Source organism: Caloenas nicobarica, chromosome 4 (genome assembly GCF_036013445.1).
Source record: "Caloenas nicobarica isolate bCalNic1 chromosome 4, bCalNic1.hap1, whole genome shotgun sequence".
NCBI lineage: Eukaryota > Metazoa > Chordata > Aves > Columbiformes > Columbidae > Caloenas > Caloenas nicobarica.
In genome coordinates, this window is record NC_088248.1 from 67,572,787 (window position 1) to 67,587,757 (window position 14,971).

Genomic DNA, 14,971 nt, shown 5'->3' on the forward strand with positions numbered 1-14,971 from the left:
CGCTTGAACTACACAGGATTCCACGCTTTTCCTCCCACATATCCCTACTTAAAACTTCAACAGCTGACATGACCAAAATGCCTTGAGTGTGTTCCCAGTTGGGACATTTGCACTTCAGCTTGGGCCAGGTAGCCAAAGACCAGTGATGCTCTAGGGAAGAGCTTTGCCATGATGCCGAGCGCAGGTTGGTTTCTGTTTCCACTCTAGCTGGGTGTCCCCTGCAGCCGCAATGGGCTTTTCCCTTTGTTCATGGGAGGTAGAGCCTTTTAAAGTGTAAAAGCCTTCAACTGTGGAGCAGCCTCCCAGAGAGCATTGCACTGAGCCAAATTTCTGGTGGTGAGAAACTCCTTCTGCAAAAACTTCCGGCGATGACCAAAGCCTAGACATGTATATTTTCCTATAAAATCTGCAAGTGGTGTTGAGTAGAGCCAAATGCAGGCAATAGTAATGGCTATACTTACGTCCATATCCGAAATAATGATAGAAATACTAGGAATTAGATTGTACAGCTGTGGTTTATGTCTCACATAATAAAGAATAATCAATGGAGTATGAGACCCCGGAAGTCTGAGCTTTTATGGAAACCAGATGCTTCAGCTTTTCCCAGCTGTTCTTTTGGTTGATGAATCACATCTGTACTTAGCTGATGTATGGGCATATATACACACACTTATTTAATCAAAGATTGTTTATGTGAATGATTCCCAAAGTGTGGCTTGAGAGCCACCTCTGATCTATGAAGTTCTCACTGGTGGTCCGTGGATCTGCTTCTTTCACATTCGGCAAGCATCTATCACACTTCATGCACCAATGAGTTTTGCCAACTGCTGCCTAATCACAGATTTCTTGGTTTCTGAAGTTTTTTCTAGTCAATTAAAGGAGAAAAGACAAATCCAAATTAAGGATCTGGTGCAACTACTTCACAGCTTGCTTTCTATGGAAATTTTTTTTGGAAGGGAATGGGAGAAGGGTGGGTTCAACCTTATCCACGTATGGAAGTGTTACTTAATACTGGAGCACCAGAAGGCAAACAGGAGAATGTAAATACATTGCATTGTTTGAAAATACCAGAGCTGTGAGGACATCAGCTAAGTGCATTGCATAAAGTCCTAAACTGTGAGAAAACATTAAGAGCTAAGATACACAACTTAAGCATTTTCTGCATGCCTTTTTATATATTATACTTCCTTGGTGCTGCCAAGCACTACAGTCGTCATAAGGAGGGATCAACATTAGGAGGTAAAATAGCTTTCTAGAAATCTGTTACTTCATTCAAGTTTTGCCCAATATGTACCATGTTAGGAGCTTACAATTAAACTCAAATCGCTTTGGCTGAGGCCAGTCGACTGCCGTCTTGATTGCTGTCCCATAAAACCTCACCATGACTTGATCCTTTCCCAAGAATATTCTTCTAATTCCTAGTCTAAATTTATTTCATAGTCCAGTCAATATTAATTTTATATCTATTTTTTTGAAAACAGCTTGTTTATTTCTGCTTTTTTTGTTCACACTTCCCCCTTACCTTTGCAAAGAGCAATGATATTACTTTCGAGCCTGTGCTATCATTTTATTTTAAAAGTTGAGTCTTTTAGTCTCTTTTCAAATTATAAGCTCTAGATTACTCTTCTCTTTCAGTCTGAGTGCATCCTTCTGATGTTGGAGGAAAAATTACAGCAGTACGAGCAATTTCAGAGGAATTTCTAGGCTAAAATTTTATGAAGTTTTAGTCGCAATGTGCATTTAAGACTCAAGGAGAAAAAATATCACTTACCACATGTTGGAACATCTTCTTCAGCTGATGAGGTCTGTTCATCTGTTGATGGCTTTTTCTTTCCTAAGCCAATGATCTTTGTTATTTTTTTCCCAGTTACTTTAGTCACAGTGCCCTTGGCTTCTGGTTTTGAACTTTTTTTCCTCTTCACTATTAAGAAAGCAAAAGGATATATTTTAGTGTGTTTAAACTAACCCAAGAACAGAGAGAACCTGAATAAAAATTGCAGTTCAGACAAACAATTCACTCCAAGATGAACATTCTTCAAGAAGTTGCAGAATGCAATGAGATAAACATTAGATTCCCTCTCTAATGCAGATGCCTATAAATAAACTCTGTGCTATATAAATCATCGCATTCAGAATATATACAGGTAAGAAAAATAAAAATCAAGCTTCTAATTTAATTTTATCTAATCAAGCTGAAAGTCTCTTTCCACAGCAGTCGTCATGTAATTTATCAGTACGACTGAGCTACCTGCATATAAATTTAGCTAATGTATGTGAGAATAAAAATCCACTCAGACAATCTTCCATTGTTCCTAAACATCTACCTCAAAATACTTTGACAGTTAAGTACACAACAAAAACAAAATATACTTGCCTAGCAAAAATACTCCTGCCATGTACAATTAGGTTAAGGTATCTTATACCAATGAACCTTTTAGAAAGAGAAGACTTATAAATTAACTACTAACAATTAAATTAGTGGGATCAGTATAAGCATTCAGTGATTAGAGGCTGACACTTGTATTTATGAGGGCTTGGAAAGAAAAAGCTCTGCTGAAAACAGGTATTCTGCTAACATCCAGTCTATGCTTCTATGAACTTAATACGACACTAGTAATATTACAGCTCTGTGCACCAAGGCATGCTGAGCTGCTGAACGTAACATGTCAAGGATATCATTTTTAAAAGTGCCTATCTGACTAAAATCCTAGCAAATTAAAAAAAAAAAATTACACACAATCAGAAAAAAGACCTTTTATTTACAAAATAGAACTAACAAAATGGACTTTCAGAAATTGCATTCAGTGGCCTAATTTGGATTCCATCAACAGATCAAATGTTGACAGGGCAGCAAAAATATCCATCAGCTTGCCCTGATACATGATTTTGATGAAAAATACATTCAGGATAGTTAGTGATTGAGCTGCTGTAACTTTATCCCTGACATATCAGTTCCCTTTGCAACAGGGAACATTTAGTGGTTATGGACTAGTGTAAACTGAGAAAAAAAAAGACAAATGTTCAGATGAGAAATGACTGTATGAATTGATGAACTGGGAAGAAGAATGCATGGAAAACAGAGAAGCAGTTTGGGACTCACGATGGGATAATTTATCAGATTTAGTTTAATTGCTAGGAATCATGGAACATTATTTAGAAATCATATCTGTAGCCAAGACCATACGAATCTGTCACCTGCCGCATGTGGCGCTGAGGGGGAAAAGCAGCTTTTCAGGTACAGGTTGCTGTTTCCCAAACTCCAATACAGTGATGCATGTGTGTAAGCAAAGGTTTAATTCTCTCTTCCTAAGGGGAGAGTGTTCAGAACTTGTGCTCTCCAAATATGCAAAGAGCTCCTGTGTTCAGGGCAGGAAGGCCTTCATGACAATCTTTTTGAGTCTAAAGAATATACTGATTGCCTGACTGCCAGTGATTTTTGTCACAAAAGCCTTTTCTTCTCGTTTTCTTCCCTGAAGCAAAATGAGCAGCTGGTTGAGAGCAGAGCAGAGGCTGGTCGGTGGGTGAGGATGGAGATGACTGCTCTCCAGAGGCACGGACTCCCTTAAGCATTTCCTATCCATTGTTTGAAAAAATAGTGTAACTTCATCCAGAACCACTTAAAATGATGCCAGGGATATTTTTAACCTCCTTGCAGTCATTAAAGCCTATTCAATTTTATTACTACATATTGAAGGTCACAATTTTCAAAAGCAACTGGTATTTTTAATTGTCCTCCTTGAGACATTTAAGCTGGGCTGGTTTTCCAGCAGCGTATGCTCCATCAGCACGCCTCCCGCAGGACACCTGAGCCACCAGGCACTTTCGGACATCACGGACAACACGGCTTTTGGGTCACAGATGTTTCTCAGCAGGTTTCAGAGGCTAAAATGGTACCACATTTTTGAAAGCTTAGTAGCAGATTTTATAGGGTGAAAACTAACCATGTACCACAACTTCTAGAAACCACAAAACCTGACATTGTTCCATATTGTTGCGCACGTCAAAGATCTGTATAGTCAGGAAATGCTGGAAAATGACCCAGGGAGAAGATAAAGGAAATGAGTCAAAAGGCGAGACAGCACTGGCACCAAGGCCAGTATTGACATTGTGCTCAATGTAGCTCACATTACCTGACAGCTGCACAAAAATGTCCCATCTAAATGATAGCATCGCTATATGGCGAGTTAACAAATGCACAGAATTTCTTCTGCTTTGAGAAGGAGGGAAGGGGATGAGGAAAAGAGCATAGGGGTTGAGGCTTTTTACATGTAACTCAGACACAATTCCCTCTGGATTTGGGACGTGCCTCTCTTAGATTATAAGGACTACAAAACATGCATGGCTCCAAAGCAGCATATGTAATATCATATACATATATACTCATAAACCCAGTGATATTACATGATTATGCACATTTTAGTATGTTAATATAAAAAATACATAATAGTTTAGAAGTGATACACCCACTATTTATGTTGCTACTACACAGTTACAGTTACTATTAATATAAGCAACTGTTAGTTGCCTATAGTGATAGCCCAAACTCTGAAAAACTGTACTTTTGAACAGAAAAAAGGCTAAGTCAAAATTTCTATGTTCTGTTTCTTATACTAATTATATCAATTTTTTTCTGCACAATAAGAACATAAAATGCTTTCTGTTACCGAAAAATTTCAAGGGTTCCCTCCTGACATAATCCAGCTTTCAAGTTAAACTGAATCCTAATAAAAATATTCAAAAGCATTACTGCCTGTTTTCCAAACACAACCCCCAAACCTATTTCACTACCTATATCTCCCTATATGCACAAATTATTTACGCCAAGCATCTGTGCATGTGAGATGTACCTTGATCTTTTCCATTGCACACAGTAGTGATGCCATTTTCCACAGCACCCTCCCCATCTGAGCTTGGCCTCTCAGATGACAACTTCTGCAGGGACAAAGAAGTTAGTAGACATAGAGCATTGTCACCTTCACCAAATGAAGTGTCATGAGTCAATTTAAAAATATGCTTACTGTGAAATAAAACAGATTACAAGCTCTCATCCACTTGGAAGAAAAACAGAATATAGTAAAAAAAATCCACTTCTAGAGGGCTTTTTAAATTGTTGTATAGGCTTTAGAAAACTACAGAAATCACAAAATAGTCTATATTTGAAACTACACTCAGAACAGTGAAATAATAATAATTTAATACCTCTTATTACACAAAATATTTTAAACAAATTTCTAGACTATGTGTTCCTGCTTAATAACCTGCAACCTGCAACCTGCAACCAACAATTACATGGATCAAATAAGAATAATTTTAAAATCTTTTCTCCCTAGGCAATGTACTGATCATTCACTGCAGGGCTCTTCTCCTTCCTAATTCTTGCTTTCATATCCTGCTGAGTCAAGGCACCAGAGACAACCACATGTGAAGAGCCAAGTTTCTGTGTTGAGGCACGAACGCTTGAAAGGGTCTGCCAAAACAGTGACCTCAGCATGCCCATGGAGCTCTTCGAGAAACAGTCTCAAAAATAAAAGACTTTCCCTTAAAACTTTTGTATAGTCTTCAGCTGATCTTCCCTGATGGTCACATCCCTGCTGGCTCTTTGCACTTGACAGAGAGTGTCTCTGCATCACAGCATGTGTATCAGAACTGCACCCTAAATGGCCAAAGAGAAGCTGCCAATGGACACAAGCCAGTCTGCTGCTGAGGCTTAGCTCTGTAGGATGTGTGCATATATCCAAACAAACAAAAATGACACAGGGACTAATAGTCTAAAACAGTAACATGAATCAGACAATAGTTATTGAAGATTGCCCCAGAAAATGGTCTAACATGAAAATTTTAATACACGAAATGGAGAAAGTAAATTCTATTTCAGCTTTGTGGTCTACACATCCCCTAAACCATGCAGTGTCTAGCAGTGTCTCCATAAGTAATTACAAGGAATTTTGCATTCATAATCTTACCTTTTCTAGCTCCGTCTTGTGCACTGGAGAACTAGACAATGGGCCATCAGAGTCTACTGCTCCCGTACCGTTGCTGCACACTTCTTTTATAACCTTAGGAGACAATGTAAAACTTACTAATTGTTAACAAAATACAAATCGGAGAAATTATATATGAATGTGAAGGGAAATAGGAAGGAGAATCCTGCAGACATTTACTAGGCTGGCAGGTGTCAGGCAGGCTGCCACTACACCAGCTTCTCCGTGCTGCCTCCCGAAATCATTTCGTGTACAACCTGGAGGAGACATAATGTCTAGAGGTGGATGGTTTCAGTTTCTAGACAAGCTAAGCTCCAAGGCTCTCCTGAGTAAAGAAACCAACAACAGCACTGCTGATTTTCATGTGCTAGTTTTGCAACACGAACTCAGCTGACACCATCGAATTAATTTCATTATGATGACGAAAAAGTGGGATTAGATCCAAGGTCCCGTGTGTCAAAGGACAAGAGTTTTGCATTATACACTACCCAGCTGCTCTTTTTTTGCTATTGGAGAATTAATGAAGTGCTGATCGACTTACAGTTAAGACTGTGCAGTGGTATTTTGTGGTATTTTTGTATTATACTTGCATGTTGACATAAAGGTATAGGTCAAAGTAATTGTAAACGTGTTCTGGGAAATGGAAATGGCATTATGTCTGCTTTAAAAAGTTAAAGAAAAATCCAGAACCTGGAACTCACTGAGATTTTGATAGAATTTGAAGAACTCCAAAAACTGAAACTATATAAATGTAAAAAATATGCAATGAGTAAAGACTTTTGATGATTCTCTATGGACATAATTAAGTTTTTTATCTCTTGGGAGGTTATCACCAGCCCGTTACCAGTCTGAAATTGTTTCTGCTGATGAGAACAGGTCCCAGCTCTCAATCCAGACTCATGTCAAGGGAGTGCTGAGCTCCACACTACTGATGACAGCAATGCAGCCATGCAAGGACAGCAGAGCCACGGGAGCTAAGAAAGAAAAGCATCCTACTCTGCTGGAAGCATTACCGCTAGACACACAAACTTTGCCCTTTACATGCACGTGTTTACACATCCAGCTCCTCCCTTCACACTGTTTACAGCAAGCCCGGCTGGCAGGGAGGAGGATCTGGCCTGAGAACTCCCACTTCCAGGAAAAACAGCAATTAGCTAACCATCAAAATCCAGATTTCTTTCAAGGACAGGAAAAGCAAAACAACAATGTCTTTTCAGTTTTGAACTGAACAATGTTGATGTAGAAGACATTAAAGAGCTAAAGATGGCCTCAAACAGTTCTTTCACAACACTGAAGTTCCCTTTTAGGGCAAAGCTAAACAAATCGAATGTTTATGGGCTTACAAAAATCCTATTGCTACAACTCATGAGCACATCATAAATTACAAGTACTATATGCCATAAAGAGAGAAAGAGCACCAGTGCCATTTTACAGATGGAGTACTCAGGAACAAAGAAAGCTTAAATCACTCACTCGATGTCACATAAAAGAATCTAACAGAGCAGGGAAATGAACCTACACTTTTATTTCTGAGCTAGTATCTTAAAGCACTTCAGCATCCTTTCTTGACTGTCTGAACTTCCTTATATCTTGTCCCAGAAACATAAGCACAGTATTTCATGGCATTTGATGTCCTTTATAACACAAATTAAGATATATCTGTTGCAGAGCACTTGCACCTTAGAGTTAAATGTAGCCATATATTCCCCAAAATCATAAGAAATGTTTTTATGTGTGCTGTTTTCCTTTCACTTGCTGGTCCTCAGTTTGGTGTGAATACACCACTGTTTTCTTCCTACAGAAATGTGCCTGTACAGTTTCTGAGAACATTCATTTCTGTCTCCTGCATGACCCTGATTCAATGGCTCATGTTTTCAGCATCTGCTCACACCACACAGTTCATTTTGGCACAGGCAGATAGTAATGGGAGTTACAGACAGAACAGAGGGAAAAGATTTGGCAGCATTAACTGAATAGTATGTGCAAAGTCACACACTCAAGTAAATCCGGTTCTTATCATACCTCACATATTTAAGGAGAAGCTAAAGTGTTTAATTGCATTGTAATTCAATTTTGATTTTAAAAAATGATACATTATCAAATGGAAGTTCATGGCAGGATCTGAATTAAATGCATATTCAAGGATCCAACACTTTATTCGGGTTCATGGAGCTCACTGGCAAAGACTTGCTCATCACCTTCTATGTGCAATATAATTGTGTTCAATGCACAGCATAAACCTCATACTTCTACAGCTCATCAAGATGAAATGTCTTTGATATGTAACGGTTGCCTGGATGCACTCTCTGTAATTACGTTTGCAGACAGCTGCCATTGTAAATGTGGTTTTCACATGCTTATAGCTTTAAGTCAAAATTTTAAGGATAAAACTTTCCAACAGTGTTGCCAACTTGCATAATTTTAATCACAAGACTCGGCGTTTTTGTCAATTTTTTCTATGTTCCATATCCTGGAGTCATACAAAAATATCACTATTTTCATTAGAAAATAGTTGTGAAAGTGGGGAAAGGAAGTCAGCAAACTTTTATCCATTGCAATGAAATTGTGAATATATGAATAATTGTATCTCAATGGCTCCAAAACTAGAAAGCAAATAAAAGGAATTCCCAAATGTGTTATTTTTTAAAAAATGGCATAATCTGGAAGGCTGTACTGAGAATACTTTGTAATGGCACATACTCCATCAATAGTTTAAGTTTTCCCACACATTAGAAAAGGGAAATAATTCTCTTTTTCTTACCACAAATGTCTTTGTACATTACACATACACATACACAGGGTGACCTGCCAGGAAAATCAAACTGAGATCATAAACAGACTATGTATTCAAATATTTAAAATATATAAGCAAACGTAATCAGAAAACTGAAGACCTTTCATTTCTTTGGATAGCCTCAAAACTAAATACATTCAGCATAATCTTCTGTTATTCCATCACAAGAATTTTAAATACCACAATTACCATTACAGTGTTACAATTAGCAGACTTCAGAACTGCGTCTTTCAACTGCAGACCTGGAAAAAGCTTGTGCAGACCCAAGTATGTTATTATTGCCTATTTATGTTACAGAAAAGTCTTGAATCCCCAACTGGATCAGGATATACACCAGTATATCACATTGAATGCAGTGACATGAGGAATAAAGGGGAAATATTTGCAGGTACAAAGCTGCAAAGAGTCCCTGCCCTGAGCCATTGACAATGACGGGTGAAGTCAGTGGAATTTCTGCCACGTGGTGTGTCTGGAATATTTCTCGCTTTAAAACTATCTTATGACAGAAATACTAGTGCTCAGTATAAAACCTTCATACCTGCACTCACCTACAGATTTCTATAACTCTTCTATCTTATTTTAAATGATGCACCATGACTAATTGCCCTACATTTATTCTTTTTACCTGCAAAGTTAAAAGAATCAAATTAGATTTTTCCAGGTACCTTCAAAGATCCAGGCTTCAGAAAAAAAACCATGGGCTGTGCAGTAAAAGCAGAAAGCCAGCTAGTCGCCAGCCAGACCCTGCTACACAGAGACCAAACAAATTCTGAGTAAAAGTACTAAATTTGTAGCGGGTTCCTTGTGGTTGATCTCCTTGAGAATCTATAAGGAATAAGACTGAGTCTTCCTGCATTTGAGGAGCTTGCAGACCTCTCTCCTGGTTGATACTGTGGGATGAGTTCAGGCTGCAGGCCGTTCTTACCCCAGGGATGTGATTACGGCATCTCAGCTCATGTTTTCATGAAACTCAGAGGAGATGCTCACATTTTTAACATGATTGAGTTCAAAAGTGATTAGGGAGAAAGCTGACGGCCTGACTGCTCCTTTGCTTCACTTCTGTACATAACCAGGCTAGAAATCCATCCAGCCAAGCCAACCTTTGTCACCCATCTACCCACGTGTTTCACAAACATGGGAATTGCTATAAATGGGACAGGCCGGATCCTCTGCCTCTTGTCTCTGCTGCTTAACTCTGAAGATAGGAATATGGTAAATCTGTAATCTGCTTATGCACAACACAGCAGAAGGAAAAGGGTTTGGCTCCAGACGTAAGTCAGTGTTTCTCATTCTTGAAACAGTCCTTTTTCAGTGCTGGAGGAGTACTGACTTTCTGGGACTTTCATCATTCTGGCATGACTAAATTCTCATTTTCTCTCTCTTTTGGACGCTTACACAAAACACACATTAGTGTCAATCTCTTCCTCCCTAAGAGAGCACCAAAACTCTCTTAGCAATTTGCAGAGAAGAAATGCCCTGAGGAGCTTACCTAGATAAATTAGAGGAAAAGCAGAAATTATTCACATCATAGCCTATGCTTTAAGTCCCCAAAAGAAACGCGTTTTACCCTCTGTACTGAAAAATGTCATTCTCAAGCATGCCCTAGCTTGAAAACCTTCATCTTTCTGCCTTACTGTTTGAGCAAAGTGGGGATGAGATTCTAGCAGAGCAGCAGCCAGCAAGCCTATCTTTAGTGCCTGTATATCCCCTTAAAAATACTTTTCTGACATATTCAACCAAGACAACCTCTGTATCATTTCTCCTGCGTTATTACCATGAAGACTATTGCCATATATGGCCACTTGATCAGGCAGAGCCCAGAGGAGGAGGCGCTGGGTGGCTGGGCAGGGCGGCTGGAGGCATTGCTGCTGCAAGGGCACTGGTATCCCATGCAAGGAGAGCTGGATCCCCAAGCCCAGGCAGTGCAGAGATCCAGACCACACTTATGGCCACAAATCTGGGCTAGGTATGATTTAAATAGTTTTCCACCCAAAGCTGTGAGAAGGAGAGAGGAGGAATACTATCCCGTGGCGAAAGCAGGGGACCGAGTCTCAGTCCTCCTGAGTTCTGCTCTGAGATGTGCTACAGCTTTCATTGGTGATTTTAGTCAGGAACTTAAAGAAAACTTATCCCCGAGAAAACAAGCAAACAGGATGTTTGTGGTTCTATATTCACTGGTGTTTTCTTTTTTAAAAAATTTACATATGCCTCTGCTTTTTTAAAGTAACATGTTGTTTTCCATGGTGCCAGTCACACACACACGCTCTGGTTCAGAGCCAGGATAGGGTCCTCGGCTCTGCCGGAGCAGCCTGGCCGCAGTCCCACAGGCTGGCCAAGTGCTCACATGTAGCTCAGTCTCTTGTGTCTCCAGATCATGCCCTAAATAGTTCTTATGCAAACATACTGACCTTGCTGTGGTTTGTACCGAGGTATCTAAAACCATCTCTCTGAGACAATAGGGGTGTAAGTCCTGGGAGGTTTAATTTAGTTTGCAAAGCCTTCACTGCTGGTGATGATGTGTTGTGCCAAGAACCCAGCCTGACCATCTTGGGACACTATGGTCCTGAAGTTACTTATAAACTAAAAAAACACTATATGGAAATCACTTATATTCAGTATGCATCCCCAAATACACTTTTTCCAGTCAGTTTTAAGGCACGATCATTCAGCACTTGACTCAACTCAGCTACAAAATGGAGCTAATAACCTCTTTGGGGAACATTACTTGAGCCAAGAAAGTAATGCTTAAAGTGTTCTGAGATCTCCAGCTGGAAATTCCCATAGAAAGTAAAACCAGCCACACAATGTTTACAGTTACAAGCTCAGGCTTGTGCTGATTTAAACTGGTAAAAGAAGAGCTCTGTCACTAGTTTATTCTTCAGGAAAACTCAGCCACATTAAGATCGAAGACCATAAGTTACTTGACCCCCCTCACTAAGCCCAGCACAGTGAAAAAAAAAAAAAGATGGTTTTGAAGACTTCTACAAGAGACAACATGCAATTATCAGAGATTGAAACTGGGTAAAACAACCAGATTAACATCCTAACAAGAAATGTTACAGCATCTTTGCCTGGATAGTCACAACCTTGATTTTTTTCTCTCTTCAGGGAACAAATCCCTCTTATTACAACAAGTTCAGAACTGACTGAACATTGTCAAAATGATAGATGCAGGTATGTCTGCTTGCACCTGAAACATTCAATGCTCAATTACAGACCCTCAACTGAAGGGATTGCTGCAAAATGGCTGCACACCATAAAATGAAGAAAAGTTAAGAAAGGGTGCATAACACAAGGTAAAAATGAAAATCAAGGCCCGTACTCCAAAATGATAGATTACCTCTTGTGCATGATAAATCATGAATGTATTTTTGCAGGAGGCAACATTAAAAAGAACAGAAAGCCTTGGGGCCAGACACCATGACTATTTCCTTCTTCTGCTGGTCTTCTACAAGAAGCTACATCAGAACTTAATTTCCTTGGCATTCATGTATTTTCAATATTAAGAGCAGTTTTCTGTGGCCTACTTTGCAGGTCCTGCACACAGAACACATTCATCTGTATGAACGAAGCCACTAAACAAGCATCTTCTTGTAGTGTCCTGTTCTTAGCAGTCCTTTTATTTTTAATTTAGCATTTCTCAGGGATGCTGACAAATAAGTGTAGTTTCAACCAGTCCGTTGGATGTGCTGAGACAAACAGGCAGATTTAAGACCTTACTTGACCACAAATGCACAAAAGTGCACAGAGATGCACATACACTCAAGCGCGCATGGAAAAAGCTCATTTTTGGGTCAGAGTGTGTAACTGCATACATTTTTTGATGTACATTTTTGTGGGAACATTTTAGGACTCAAGTCTGGAAAATTCCACCACTTTATGTTGCACATCATATTACTGCTATGATCTCAGCTCTAGGCTGAATTTATACTAGTTACGCTTCTTGCTCTGAAATCTTGACAGGCTCTTTGGTGACATCAGCTATCTTTTTTTCATCAAGCATTTGTTAGCTGGTAAACCTGAGACTCCCTCTGTGGTTTCCAGTCTAGACTTCAATTTGCACTAGGTTTATCAGCTGGCTTGTCTGGTGTCATCTTTACAAGAAAGGTCTAAAATATTCTGCATTTATTTTGCACTTGTCTTCCAATAGATATTTTGAAATTATTTGCTTAAGTAAGTGTACTTTATAGCAATTACATCTGACTTAAAAATATAATGATCTGGTTTAGTTTTCATGGGAAAATCTGGCCTCCAAAGCCATTGTGAGTTTTTCAGGCTCGATAGTAAAGCTTTAATTTGACACTTACATATGAATTAATGAGAACCCATTGTTCCTGAGGGATAACCTCTCTTCACTAGTACATATTGGCCCACTATCTTTGACAGAGAAGGCATGTTATGATTTAAAAGTGTCGTTGCAGAGACTTTCTCATTGTCACTCTCTGAATTTGCCCATTTCATTAACTACAAAAATCACACATAGGTGCCAGAATGCTGCAGAGGACCCTGCGCCTTTGCGTGACAGGCAGGGAAAGCTCAAACCACTTCTCCCAAGACAAAGCAGTGATCTCTTTCTCAGTATAGGAACTTCCTAAACAAAGCCATGACTTTCAGATGCTTATTTTAAGTAAGGCTTGAACGAGCAAAAAGATAATTATTTTCATAATAATAAAAAACCCCTAAATTTTGCTATTTTTTTTAAAATACAGAAAACAATGCTTTTTTTTCCTCAAAAAGCTATACTTCTTGTAAATGTTGGAGCTGCTGCAAGAGCTGCAAAGACCATTTTTGGTTAGCTGTCGGACAGGCAATTTGTACTGCACAGACCAGAGTGCCGCAGCAGTGCTGAGGATTTGGAAGTTGAGTGTACGGTAGCATTGCCATGTACTTGAAAGAATTTTATTAACAGAGAGTTTCATTAATAGAGCTTTGCAGCATGAAAGAACTAAATAAAGTGCTGTCAGACTGTCTCCAAATGCTTTGCAGGTAACATAATCTCCATCCATTCACTCTCAGCACACAGAACTCAACATGCAACTGTACAAAATTTTTTTTTTTTTTTTTTGAAGTGGCAGAATTGCATCTGGGATATGCAAAAATCTAGCACTGCTCTGTCTGCCTATGTGGGGAATGCTGTATGTACAATTTAAAAAAGAAAAAAATAAAGAAAAAATAAAACAATTTTTATGAAAGTCTGATAAATGCCAACGAATTCAGCATTACTAAACCCAAGTTTACAACAACGCAGGAAATAACGGTGCAGTTACCATGACCTAATTACAGTGGAATTCCCTTGGAAAAGAATATGACTTATGAATTTCTTTTCATTCCAATCAGTGTTTTTGAAACTCTAGGTGAGTTAATGAGACACTTGGATGGTGCTAGATTTTAAAACCTAAACCAACATACTGGTGTTAGAAGAAGCCTAACAAATACATGGCTAAGATTAATTTCTATTTAAAAAGACAATAGAGAGGGCATTTTCTCAGCTAAGACACAAACTCGCAGTCAAAACCAAATACACACAAACTGCAAGCCCCCAAAAGGTATATTCAAATATTGCAAAATAGGAAATTACAGATTAATTTTGCATTTAGTAAATTAGCCCGCAGCAGAACTCATACCTCTTAAGCTGAATTTTATGTCTCCCTCTTCTGCAGAAAAACTCTGTCTGCCATCAGGAAATTCCTACGTGTTTAATTTGATTGTATTTGGAAAAATACAATATATTATTAGAAAAATAAGTACCATACAAAGTTGGATCAGGGCACAGCATGGAGAATGCCTGATGAGTCTTATGCAGTCAGACTTTCACATGCATTTAAAAGGCTGGATTTCAAGGTCTTAAAACAAGCTACCAAAACTGCGGTGATAGTTTCTCACAGTACTTCACTGACCTCCCCATTTGAGACTGACAAAGTCCAACATAAATACTAGTAATCTGAATAGGATCTAAAGCTGCAGCCCTTGCAATGGGATTTTCCACATTTGCAGACACTGCACAGAAAGGAGTGGAAGATGACAAAATCCCATTTCTCAGAAGTCTGCATTCCCAGAACAAACCATAACAGATGATCTCCTGCAAAACCAGGATTAGCAAACTTCATTCTACTTCAGGAAGTTGAAGGTTGCTCCATCCAGAGCAATTCAAACAGGTATCTCCTTGGAGATGCTTTAGGTGACTGTGATGGTGATA

At 38.9% G+C, this 14,971-nt stretch overlaps 1 protein-coding gene across 2 annotated transcripts in view; it reads right to left on the reverse strand.

Moving 5' to 3' along the window:
- The window catches only part of AFAP1 (actin filament associated protein 1), a 118,664-nt gene that overhangs the window by 21,510 nt on the left and 82,183 nt on the right, over nucleotides 1-14,971 (reverse strand). For both annotated transcript variants that reach the window (XM_065634284.1, XM_065634283.1), the window contains exons 7-9: nucleotides 5,964-6,056; nucleotides 4,848-4,932; nucleotides 1,772-1,921 (exon numbers count right to left, since the gene is read on the reverse strand). In XM_065634284.1, coding sequence (XP_065490356.1) covers nucleotides 1,772-1,921; nucleotides 4,848-4,932; nucleotides 5,964-6,056 — 328 coding nt within the window. The remainder of the gene's footprint in view (nucleotides 1-1,771; nucleotides 1,922-4,847; nucleotides 4,933-5,963; nucleotides 6,057-14,971) is intronic.